This window comes from Camellia sinensis, chromosome 13, assembly GCF_055761805.1.
Source record: "Camellia sinensis isolate YWXY chromosome 13, ASM5576180v1, whole genome shotgun sequence".
In the NCBI taxonomy this organism is placed as follows: Eukaryota; Viridiplantae; Streptophyta; class Magnoliopsida; order Ericales; family Theaceae; genus Camellia; species Camellia sinensis.
In genome coordinates this window covers 50,086,478-50,099,296 of record NC_138973.1, presented here as the reverse complement: position 1 = coordinate 50,099,296, position 12,819 = coordinate 50,086,478, and the positions used below count along the sequence as shown (strand labels likewise).

The 12,819-nt window shown below is 36.4% G+C and overlaps 1 protein-coding gene across 4 annotated transcripts; it reads left to right on the top strand.

Annotated features, from left to right (window-relative positions):
• Positions 1-6,321: 6,321 nt before the first annotated feature.
• On the top strand, positions 6,322-12,504 carry LOC114313921 (calcineurin B-like protein 1). 4 transcript variants are annotated; one of them, XM_028260368.2, is made up of 10 exons: positions 6,322-6,515; positions 6,607-6,667; positions 7,485-7,621; positions 8,255-8,337; positions 9,842-9,901; positions 10,022-10,130; positions 10,227-10,279; positions 11,551-11,631; positions 11,939-12,051; positions 12,148-12,504. In XM_028260368.2, the coding sequence occupies exons 3-10, from the start codon at positions 7,543-7,545 to the stop codon at positions 12,209-12,211; spliced, it is 642 nt and encodes a 213-aa protein (XP_028116169.1). In that variant the 5' UTR covers positions 6,322-6,515; positions 6,607-6,667; positions 7,485-7,542; the 3' UTR covers positions 12,212-12,504. The 4 variants fall into 4 exon arrangements, with proteins under 4 accessions (XP_028116169.1, XP_082758318.1, XP_082758317.1 ...); XM_082902192.1 differs by having other exon boundaries at positions 6,324-6,515; positions 7,462-7,621; XM_082902191.1 differs by having other exon boundaries at positions 6,324-6,515; positions 7,456-7,621.
• The last annotated feature ends 315 nt before the right edge of the window (positions 12,505-12,819 follow it).

Genomic DNA, 12,819 nt, shown 5'->3' with positions numbered 1-12,819 from the left:
GAGGCTAATTGGGGCATCCCAGTGGATTTCCGCGCAAGGCAGCCCAGACATGCATCATCCATCATTCATCAGAATCAAGGCAGTCCCTGGCTTACATGCCAGTTTATAGCTTTCCTAGTTAATTTGTAAATTAATTAGGGATTTGTATATTATTTGGACTGTATTATTTGGACTGTTTTATTTGGGACTGTATATTTATTCGGACCCTCTACGCGAGGGCATAATTGTAATAAGTGTGCGTGTGTGTGATGCATGCCTTCCAACCCCACGTCTTTCTTCCCTTTTATTTATCTGCTTATGATGGTTAGATTAGGGCATGTTTCAATTAGCATACAGTATGATAGCATGTTTGCATTCATTCATCTGTCTTGCACGTACCGGGCTCGGCGCATCATACTAACTGTATTGTATTTTCAATTCCAAATTGAATACATGTTAGCTGTAGCATTTCATATGCCATGTTTAGAATAGCCGAGCCTGCTATAGTTGCATTTTGCATGTGTTGCATTAGGCATTTCTGTATAATTAGGATCATGCATGGACTTCTAATTAGCTTTTGTTTTGGCTTGGAGTACTTGGTAAGTTTTATGCTTTAGCATCCTTGCATGCGTGTGAGTGACTGCCATGAATAGCATGCTTACCATGAGGCTATTTGCTTATGTGATATAACTGCCTGAATGCCTGTGGGTGAAGGTTGGGTTATTTGGATTGGAACAAATCATCAACTGTGAGTTTTAAGCCCACTAGATAGTGGCAAAACCATCTTCTCTTAAGCCCACCTGAGGGTGGCAAAATATGCATCTTTAAGCCTACTTGCGAGTAGCAAACCATCTTTCAAAAACAAACATGAAATGTTTTGTTCCGATTCAGGCGACCTAGTCTATACTTGTATGTTGTGCGCATCACATAGTAAATCTAGGCTAATAACCGGGATAAGAACACACAATGTTTTCAAAAATAGATATCATGGTTAGTAGAGACCGATCTTTGATCGGGCGAGCGGGGGTGCTCACGAAGTGACCTTCCCCAATCGTACCCAAGTTCCCGAGCCGAGGCAACTTTGGTGATGACGAACACGTGGCCTTAGGCGAATGAGTCAGGGTTTCCTAAATTTTTCCAAAATAAAATATTTAGGTGGCGACTCTGTATCTGGCAAATCAGTCCATGTTTGGCACTTCTTTCAAAAAAATCTGTTTTCTCAAAACGATTTGCCGGATTTGGACTCTTTGGTTCAGACTTAGAACCATGACAATTCTAGAGTCCTGAGCTGTAGTGACCCCAAATGAACAGAACGGGAGCTCACCCTCCCGGGGCGTTCGGGGGACGTCTACATATGGGTTATTATGGTTATTGTTCTAGAAGACCATGTCGCCTCAATTGTTGAAGCAGATAGTTATTGATTGCTTGTTGTTTTCTTTTTGTATTAAAGGCATATTTGTATAGTTATGAATGTGTTGGAAACAGACGTAAGTATTGTGTTGAGATTGTGAAAAATGTGAAAGACTTTGAATACTTGTGAACATGTTTTGAAAAGGAAAATCAGGTGTAAGTATAGAGAATGAGAGAAAACATAATGAGCTTGGTAAAATTGTTTTTCTTCAGAAATTTGTTATAGTCATACAAATCTTGGAAAAAGGTAACAAGAAGAAAGAAAAGTGAACTGTTTATGTTATTGAATGAAATGAATGACTTTAAGAAAAGCTCTTATGTACATATATTTCTGTATAAACCGTCACATTATTTATACAGTATGAGACTAAGCATTCATGATCATAGCTATCTGTAAGTTGCTATTGTTTAGGATCATGTTGAGATCCCTACTGGACTTTATGTTCATCCCATGTTACTAATCCTTTTTCAGGTGAACGTCGAGATGGGTTTCAAGATCGAGGATCTTCTTTATGTGTTGGCCATGGGGCCTTTTATTTGTGGGCAGAATGCCATTGATGTAAAAGGGTTAAAACCTTTCTTTTACTTTAAAGATGTAAGCCTGCGGGCAATTTATTTAGTTATGTACATGTTGCATTTTCGGATGAGAGAATCTTTATTTATTCTTACAAATGATGTAAAAAGTTTCCGAGTGTCATCTCTAAAATTGAATAAACTTAATGAATCTGGTAATGGATTTCGAGTAATAAAATGTGGGGCGTGACAGGGAATGTTTGGAGAGAAGAACATTTTGGATTTTTGAAAATTAATTTTTTGTCCAGACATTCCACAGAATTTAAAGAGAACTTCCATAATACAGACACAGTTGCTTCTATTGGCTTTGGCAAAAAGGATCAAATCATCAGCAAAGAATAAGTGGGAAATGAGAGGGCTATTATTAGAGGCTTTGAGACCCTTCCATTTTCCAGTTTCAGCTCTGATTCTAATCATTGGAAAGATTTTCCATGCAAAGAACAAACAAATAGGGGGAAAAGGGGTCTCCTTGCTTGAAGCCTCTCCCCATGCTAATATTAGGTAAGGTTTCCCTATTCCAAATTATAGTAGATTAGACATTCGTAATACAATTCATGATAAGGGTGATCTAGTCAGGATTAAGCTTGAATTTATTGAGAGTATAGTAAATGAAGTCCCAGGAAATACGATCATAAGCTTTCTCAAGATCAATTTTGATGACCATACCACCAGACTTTCCTTTTTTACATCTGAGAGTATGGAGAATTCTTCGGTTATGACAATGTTATCAGTGGTGGTTCTTCCTGGGATGAAACTACTTTGGTTGGGACTAATGAGATCAGAGAGGAGAGGTCTGAGTCTGTTGACTATAATCTTGCTGATGGATTTATAGATGACATTACAGAGGCTTATGGGTCTAAATTGTTTTATAGACTCAGGATTGTCCAACTTAGGAATAAGAGTGATAAGGGTTTCATTTATTTCTTTGGGAACAGATTTGTTGTAGAAACAATCTTTGATGAAGTAGCAAACATAGGTGCTGATAGTGCTCCAGTGTTTGTGGTAGAAAATGGCTTGGAGGCCATCTTTCCCAGAGGCTTTGAAGGCTTTAATGCTTTTAATGGCCTCATAGATTTCGGTATTGGTAACAGGGGCAAGGAGTCTAATATTATCTTTAGGAGTGAAGTTAGTTCTAGCAATGTTGATCCAATTATCCACAGTGTGAGTTTCTTCATATTGGAAAAGGGCACTGAAGTGATCAAGAATGTGAGCTTTGAGGTCAGAAGTATTGGAGATCCAGTTACCATAATCATCTTTTAACACATGGATTTTAAGCTTCCTTCTCTTGGTTAGGGTAGATATGTAGAAGAACCTGGTATTATTGTCTCCCATAGTGAGCCATTTATTTCTAGATTTTTGGTACCAGAGAATATCCTTTTGAAAGAGGGTCATATTAAATTGTTTGGGCTTTTTGGATTCCTTCTATACAAGCTAAAAGAGTTCTTTTCCTTTTAAAAATATTACCAAAAACTTCTTTATTCTAGGTTTTAACATTCTGAGTGAAATCATTAACGACTTCAAGAAAATTAAAATCCTTATTTACCCAAGAAGTATGCACAACATCAGGGAAATTAGGGTGGCAAAGCCAAGCCGCTTCAAATCTAAAAAGCCTATTTTTGGGATTAGAGGGATGCATACCTTGAGTATATATTACCAAAGGAGAGTGGTCTGAATAGGTTCTTGGGAAGTCCTCACAGTGTTTTCAGGGAAGAGGGTTTGCCATTGATCATTGCTCATTGCTCTATCAAGCCTTTTCATGGAGTTAGCCAGGCCTTGACGGTTGTTAGTCCACGTGAGACGGGGGCCAACATTACCTAAATCAATGAGATTGCAGTTATTGATTCTTTCCACAAACCTCTGGGTTCTGTTCTGGTTAAGGGTGTGTGAAAAGCTCCTCTTCTTGCTTTGGTTGGCATAATCGTTGAAGTCACCAGCTACAAGACAAGGCTTGTTTCAGATTCCTCGCTATGTCTTCAAGGTCTTCCCAGAGTGCCTCCCTCAGGGGGGGTTGGGGCTGGCATAAACTGCATTCAGCACCCATTTCTCATAATCCTCATTATGAATAGTGGTTTGTATGTATTGGTTGGAAACAGAGGAAGCATGAACGTTAACTTGGTCAGTATCCCAGATCAACCAGATTCCACCTGACCGGCCAACTGGGTCAACAATAGTAGCTGCTGAGAACCCCATGTTACTGAAGAAATTTCCCATAGAACTATACTGGACTTTTGTTTCCATCAGAATCAAAATCCCAGTTTGTGGGCTTGGAGAGGTTTACGCATGGTTCTTCTAAAGGTATTGTTGCCTGTCCTGCGACAGTTCCAAATCAAGATTTTTAGAGAATCCATGGAGGGGAATAAAGGTAGAGATTAGTAACAAGTCTTGGTAGGAGGCTACGGATCTTACGATGATCCTGATCAATTGATCTCATGGACGCCATCTGCAACGAGTGGAATGGAGGATTTGTTGTGGTGCTCCACCCTAGTTCTATTCTCAGTCGGATTTGTTCTATCCACCAGATTGTGTCTATGAGGTGAATTGCTTCTGTCCCTGACTCTAACAACAACCCCAATGCATTTCTTTCCATCTTGTGGACTGATACTGCCGAGTGGATCATCTCCTCTCCTATAGATGATATCTGGATCTGAAGGTTTTCGAGCTCTTGCTTTACCTTCTCTCAGAGATATGGTTTGGTTTGAACGGAGGGGGGGTGGGTGGATAGGGATTGAGGTTATCTTCAGAGATTACTTCCATAGGAATTTCTGTGGATTTGGTATCTGAAACCTTCAGAGTAAGGGTTGCAGGGGTGGATTCTTTTTGTGTAATGTCTTTGTCTGTAATGAGTGTAGGTGGAGGGTGGTTTATGTCGTTGACTGGGCCATTAGTGTGGTCTAATAACTGGGTGTTGGGGCTTTTATGATGAACTAAGGAATTTTCCAGCCCAGCAGGGGTCATAGTACTGAAGGATGAAGAGGCCTACTTTTCAAGGCCCAATTTATTGGTTTTTTTTTACCTCTGCTAGGTCCCTCCTCCTGGTGAGTGTTAGAGCCCAATTCAGCAAATCTATTGGCGTTTGGGTTAGGTCCATTGGGCTGGGCTTTCCTATTAGGAGTGGGCCTCTTGCTTCTTTTGGTAACTAACATCCATGGCCTGAAGTTTACATCATGTGTCTCTGAATTTTGCAGGTTGCCGTTTACCTGAGAGTGTACCGTTTAAGGTGACTTATAAATTCACAATCAATAACTAAATTTCATTAACTAAATAATCAATAAGTATAATCCTATCAACTCAAAAAAAAGTTCTCCCCAATGAGGAGAAATAAGCAACTAAACAAACCCCATAATAAGAAATGAATTATCAATTGATTTAATTCTTACCTTGACCTATCAATTAAAAGTATACAAGAATAATCAAAATAATAAAATAGAGAATTTTTAAAATTAAAAAAGAACAAAAAAGTTTTACATAATTTAAGGAAGGTCACTATTATAATTTTTTAAAGGATATATAATACATAATTTTTATCTATATGGGTAACAGTATAAATATTGAAAGTTTAGGGGGGGCACGTGACCCCCCTAGGCCTTAGGTGGCTGCGCCCCTGCTTGTGATGAAGAAATTAGAGATGAATTCAATTTGAATTTGTTCAACTACTGTTTTGCCGAAGTCTCTTTCGAAGTCAATTTCGCATGTATTCAAAAAATAGTTTGAACAACCAAATATATGAAGTGAATCACCACCCGACAAAGAATACGTTTCTATCTGGACACACCTCAATCGGTATCCGGAGCGCATCTCAATTTAGGATCAAAGTTAGCCAAAAGTCATGGTTGTACAAACTATTTTTCCAACCTCTGTATTACCTATTTTTGTGGGAATTGTTTAAAGAAGAGGATGACTGGGGACATCTGGCCGGACGTCCGGTGGGTCCTAACTCAACGCTCGTGCACAATAAAATGGTAAAAGATGGGCCAGATCAGTGAAATTTTTTAAAAAAATTTAATTTGATTTAAGTTTGGGCAAACTATTGAAGTACGAAAAAAAAAAAGAGATTTTTTTACCAAATTTGAATTTGGTGTAATGTTGGAGATAATCTTATATAAGAGATTTAGTAAAATTTTTTATGAGAATAAATTTGTAATAATATTTTAATTTAACGTTATGTTTTTAATTTTTTTTTAGTAATTTATTTATTTACTGTACAAAAAAGGGACCTAAAAAAAGGGTTAGCGAAGGAAAAGCAAAAGCCGAAGCAAAAGCAAAATGAGAGAATCACATAACGAATCCGGTATATCCACGTGGTAAAACGGGTATATTCCACCTACCACATTAATATACCATTCCACACACGTCCAAACCGCGCGTAATCTCACTCTCCCAAACCTCATTCCTTCCCTATATATTTATGTTCCTCTGTCGCCCTCAACCTCGGCGTTTCCATCTCTCTCTCTCTCTCTCTCTCTCTCTCCTCTGTTTCGGTGGACAGTACAGCGTGTTAAATTCCCGTGTGGCCAAGTTTCGTTCCCATTGATCAACGGCCAGTACAATAGCAGGCCCGTGATCGTCGTTTCTCGTTTTCTTACCTCTTTCTAGCTCCCCCTCTGTCTCTCTCTCTCTCACTAAAACTTTCTCTCTCTATAACAGGGCTCCTGCTCTATCTAGGACAAGGGTTTTCTTCCGGCCAAATTGCTGGTCGGTAACTCAGGTATACATCACTTTTCTCGATCTGTTCTTGATTTTTGCTACCCTTTTGATGTTGATGGAATGTATTGTTGTTGAATTTTAGGGTTTTGGCGTTTTGGGTTTTCTGGGTTCCATCGATTTTTTTGTTTTTTGGGTTTTTGTTTGGTGTATTGTCGTTTGGTAGCTGGGAAATTGAAGGAAAAGAAAAGTGGTGGAAAAAGTTTGAATTTTTAAGCTTCGTTTTGGTTTTTGATCCGTAACAATAAAAGTTCTGGATGTCTTTTATTTGGCTGATTTTTTTGTCACTCAGAAAAGGGAAAAGATCTGTAGAATTGTATATAATAGTAAGAAACTTATTTGAGGTTTTATTTCTCTTTATTTGTTAATTCTCAATTTTTTGCCTAATCAGATAAGGAAAATTATTAAGCGTTGCTTTTTATGTTCTTTTCTTTTTTTCTTCCCTTCCTCTGGGAACTGGAAACATCATGTCTTGTGTAGCTATTGGAGTTAGTTTATTTATTTATTTATTTTGTTGGATTTTTGATTTGTTAGGATAAGTGGAATTTCATTAACTGGTTCTTTGAATTTATTTATCAATTTCTATGGTATCTCTCTATTGGGTTGGATAGATTAGATCTAATTTTCTTTTGATGTTTAGAATTCAGTAATACCAAGAATTTTTGATTTTTGATTTTAACTTGAGTCCTTTTCTGATCTGGAATCTTCGTGAATCTATTTGTGATATTGTTTATATTAGTTTGCTGATTATTTTGTATGGTGGTGTTTGAATACGGATTGGTAATTTGCAAGGTTAAGATGGTTTTGATGATATATTGTAGTGAAGCATAAGCGCTAGGCGCTAGTCTAGTGGTGCGCTTCTCCTTCTTCCATTCGTAAATGGGCTGTTTTCAGTCTAAGGCAAAAAAGCAGTTTCCTGGACATGAAGACCCGGTAATTCTGGCTTCACAAACAGCTTGTAAGTTCTTCAACTTTTACTTGGGATGTTTATGTTGTTGCAGTTTGTTATTTTTATTTTAGCAATACATATCTCCAATGATGAATGATTTTGTTTGAGTGCTACCCTTAGTTTGACAATATTACATTGGGCTCTCTCAAGTTCTAAAACCGCATCACTTTCCCGTGCTGTTAAAAAGCCGTTAATAATGTTACTGGTTTTGCTGATGTGTTATGCTATACATTTCATTAAATGTCCAATTTACCCTTCTTTGAAGAATCCTATAAAGTATTTATCAACTACAGGAGAAAAAAATCACATTTTATCAATCAACCATATAATGCCACCTTTTACTTAAATATTATACTTTTCTTTCTCTATACTCCCATAAAATTAAAACCCTAACCTTGATATACACTTATGCCTTCCATGGATCCACTTCCATCATCTTTGAAAACTTTCTCGTCGTTCACTTTCACTTTAGTCTCATCCAAGTCTTCACGATCCAAACCTAAGAAAAACTTGTGCTATTTCTTTCATTAAACAGATTTTTGATATGCGAAAAATATGTTTTCTACTATTGATTATGTTGCCTTTGTTCTTTTATATAAAATTTACTGAAAGCTTGTTCATTTGTCATTTTCTGTTTTTCAGTTAGTGTAAGTGAAGTTGAAGCATTATTTGAGCTATTTAAGAGTATTAGCAGTTCCGTAATTGACGATGGACTAATAAACAAGGTGATGTGCACCACTACATATAGCTAACACCCCTCTTATTTCATCTTTTTTTATGTTCATCATCCCTATTTTTCATATGTTATTGGTAATATTTGGGATTTTAGGTTATACATATAGATTATACAGTGGTTGCTAGTGTTCCTCTGTACTGTATCCTTTTTTGGTGATTTTGGAGAATCTATAAATCAGTAGTCCACATTTTGATAGTGAAGTCACTGTTGGTCCAGCTAGTCAAGTAGTGGACTTGATATATTGTCTCTCTTGCTGATGAATTCATAGGAACTTAGAAGGGATCCTCTCTTTTTCATAATACTAACAATTTTGTTACAGCTTATCTCTCCATGATATTGAATTACATGTGAACATGGGGCATAGTAGATATGGTATGAGTAAAAGACATGCTAATATAAAATTATTCAATGCTTGTGATGTGACTGACAATGGAAGTCTATGAAGCACCGACACTTCAAAACAAGTGCTGGATCCATGTCGGACACATGGACATGGCGGGGACACGTATAGGAGACGCCACATGGTGTGTCCCCTTATTTAATTAATTTATTTTCAGGGGACACGCCAAGGACATTTCAGGGACACACTAGGAGCATGCCAAGTATCTTTTCCCCTATTTTCTTTAGTACTTTTGATAAATGTTGAATGTTTACTCTTTTTTTTTCTTAGATTTAAATAATTAATAAATTATTCATAAAAAGATATAAATTGTAAATATTAATTTATAATTTTTTTTTTATAAAAAAATATAAAATTAGAGTTATCTTTGTTAATATTGATTGTTTGTGGATGTAATATTGATCTAGATAGCAAATAAAAATATATGAAAACATATTTTATTGCCGTGTCCCCATTTTTTTTTTTTGCAATCGCCGTGTCCTGTGTACTTGTCCACTTCCGTGTCCGTGCCCGCATGTCCGTTCTTTTTAGATGGAAGTCATGTTCTCTCTCTCTCTCTCTCTCTCTCTCTCTCTCTCTCTCTCTCTTGGTGTCTTGCTAATTTGTTAGGGTATCTAATTTCATTAAAATGATCAATAAAAAAAAATTAAAATGATCAATAAAGATAAGACTGTTGAGGGAGTGTCTCCTCCTTTGTAATATTGGTTACTTTGTACCTTATATTAGAAGGAAGTCCCACAAGGCAGCCTTTCTGGTAACCACATATTGTGAGATCATTGAATGATGGTGGAGAAATTGAGAAAAATTGTAAAGTTGTGTAGTGCACAGCTCTGCCAATTAATGTTTTAGCATTGGGTGAAGTATCATAGGAGTTCCTTGTATACGGTTTGCTTAATGATAATGTTTTGTGTCATGACCTTGTATTCTATAAATTCAGTTTCTGAGTTACAACTTGTGTACTTTTACGTTTGCAACTAAATTATAAATATAAATGCATTTTTTCATTACAATTTTGGTGTTTATGAAAATGTGAAGATGTTTGATGTGAATTTCAATTCTGACATGATACTGCATATACCTATTGGATCTGCAGGAAGAGTTTCAATTGGCACTATTCAAGAATAGAAAGAAGGAGAATCTTTTCGCAAACAGGGTATGCTGCTTTATCATTTTGTTTCTGTTGAGACCTAGTTATTCTATTGCATATAACATTTATCTCCATTATGTCAATCAATTTCTACTTGTTTTGAATCTGGTTAAATTTCGCATGCAGATATTTGATCTGTTTGATGTTAAGCGGAAGGGAGTCATTGACTTTGGTGATTTTGTTAGATCACTCAGTGTCTTCCACCCAAATGCCCCACAAGAAGACAAAATTGACTGTAAGTTGAGACAATATAATACATTTTCCATTGATTGCATTGCCAGATTTTGCAAATATAGATTCATTTATATTTTATGGTTGTGTTACATGGCAGTTTCATTTAAGCTCTATGATTTGGACAGCACAGGATTTATTGAACGACAAGAGGTATGTTGGTGCTTATATGCTCTCCAAAAGAAATATATAGTACTGTTCTAATAATTGTCTGTGTAGAAAATGCATATGTGTGAGCAACATGTTAATGCTTTACAATAACCGAAGGTGTGGATTATATCAATTGGAATGTGGTTCATCATACTATTGGAACCATAGGTTACATAAACAGTTGGAATTCCCATCTGTTACTTTCCAAAATGGAAGTCATTAATGCTATACATCACTGAACTTTATCTGATGCAATCATGCAACTATTATATACTTCAACAATAATGCAATAGTTTAACCTTTTTACCCATTTTAACTTGCATCAGATCAACTTGTGTGTCTTTTTTTTTTTGTCCCTATTTTTCATTGTTTTTGTGCTGCTCTCGTAATTAAGCTTCTTCCTTCGTCTTCCCTCTCTTTATGGACAGAGGGCCATCTCCATCTTTCCTAAAACCAATTGATGTTAGAGAGGGCTTTGGCTTTTGGGTTTATCAGTCTCTCTTGAGCCTTTGGGGCCCCCTGGCAGGGCCCCCACACATGGGTTGGATTGCTTGGTGTCCTATACCCTAACATAAGATAATTATAAGATTTCTTGCCCGATCTGTTGGTAGGTATAGTGTCTGTATTTTAGCCAATACAACTGGATTTGAGTCCTCATGGATATTCTCTTTGGTTTCTAGTATTTCCAAGAAGAAATCAATTTACATACCTTGTTCTTGTTGAATGAAACTAGTAACAGTTTTGTTGGCTTCAGTTTTATCGTTCTTGTGACATCTATGTTTGCAGAACATTGACTTCAGAATTCAGATTAATGAGAGACAGTACTAACATTGTTCCTCATATCCGATACGAAACTCTTCTCCTTTTTTATTTTTATTTTTTATAATAATTATTTAACAATCAGTAGGAGGAGAATAACGAAAAGGAAGCTACATCACGCAGCAAGACTCAAACCCAGGCATCACAGTTCGTAAGGGAGCACCTTATCCACTGGGTCCCCTTGGTCTTGATGCGAAACGTCGTTCATTCAAGCTTTTTTTCATCCTTTGTCCTTTCCTTCTTCAGATGATTTCTATACTGCTGGTTGCTGATAAAATTCTTCCTTTTCAATTTTAAGAAGCTTCATCTGAGAGATTAGTTAGTTGCTTGATTGTCAGTTTGTAGTCTGAAAACTTAGTTGACAGATATATGCTGCACATAACCACTTGTGTCGATTCGATTATATTTTATTGGAACCTCCTTGCAGGCATCTTCATTGTATGTGATTTTTGCAGGTCAAGCAGATGTTAATTGCACTATTATGTGAATCTGAAATGAAGCTGGCTGATGAGACCATTGAGATAATACTTGATAAGGTAAGTGGTTGCTGATTCTGAAACATTTTCCGTTGTACCAAATGTCAGAAAATACATAAAATATTTTTCAAAAAATGTTTTCCACCCAAACAAATGGAGCAAAAGTTGACAGGGTGCATCAAATACTGTGATTTTAACAAGAGAACTAAAAAATTCTTAGTTTGCCACGCTTGTGAAACAAATGCTGTGGCGGGAATAAAAGTCATTATTAGCCTCAATTTCTTGATTCCGAAAAAATGTGATGTCTTTATGTTCTTATAACAGGACAAATTTTGTTAATATGATGGTTTTTACATTTCGTCTGCAGACATTTTTGGAATCGGATGTAAATCAGGATGGAAAGATAGATAAAACTGAGTGGCAGAATTTTGTGAGCCGAAACCCTTCGTTGTTGAAGATAATGACACTTCCATATCTGAGGTACGGATGATCATAGTGGATCATAATTTGTTTACATGCATGCCATTTAGTTAAAATTGACATTTTAGTAATTTCGTTTTGTTTCATACAATGCAGGGATATAACGACAACATTTCCAAGTTTTGTATTTCATTCTGAGGTTGATGAAATTGCTACTTAATAACTATAGAATAGCTTTTGGCAATTCCATGCCCTTTGTTTGAAAGGCATATTTGTGTTTTTGTTTTATTGTTTAGATGAAAAAAAGTAGAAAGGCTACTGAATTGATTAGCAAAAATTGCAACTGAGTTTAACTAGCAGCCCCCCTACAATGTAAAGTGGTTTGTCCCAAATTTGGGCATTTGCTAGCCTGTTTTTTCCCCCTAAATAGCAGTAGATTTTATGCAGAGTCGCTTCATTTTTTTGTTGTTTTTTTCAGACAAGATCAAATATTATCTTGAAATTTTTGGTGTCCCTTACTGAATAGAACGTAGGATATGTTATGTGGATAGCATATGATTGAAATTTTCTGAAAGGGATGAATACTTGGATGAGGCTCATATGACTATAATGTTGTGTGCGCGCTGTGTAGCAGAGGAGCATTAACTTGAACTTCTGACATTTTTTGTGGCATTATATGGACCCTATGGTATTTCATGAGAGAGAGAGAGAGAGAGAGAGAGAGGGAATATGGACTGTTGGTAGAAGATCCAGATTCAAAATTTCAAGCATACCAAACATTTGGGGAAATATGTAGGCATTTTATTGAGAAAAATTATGAAATCAACA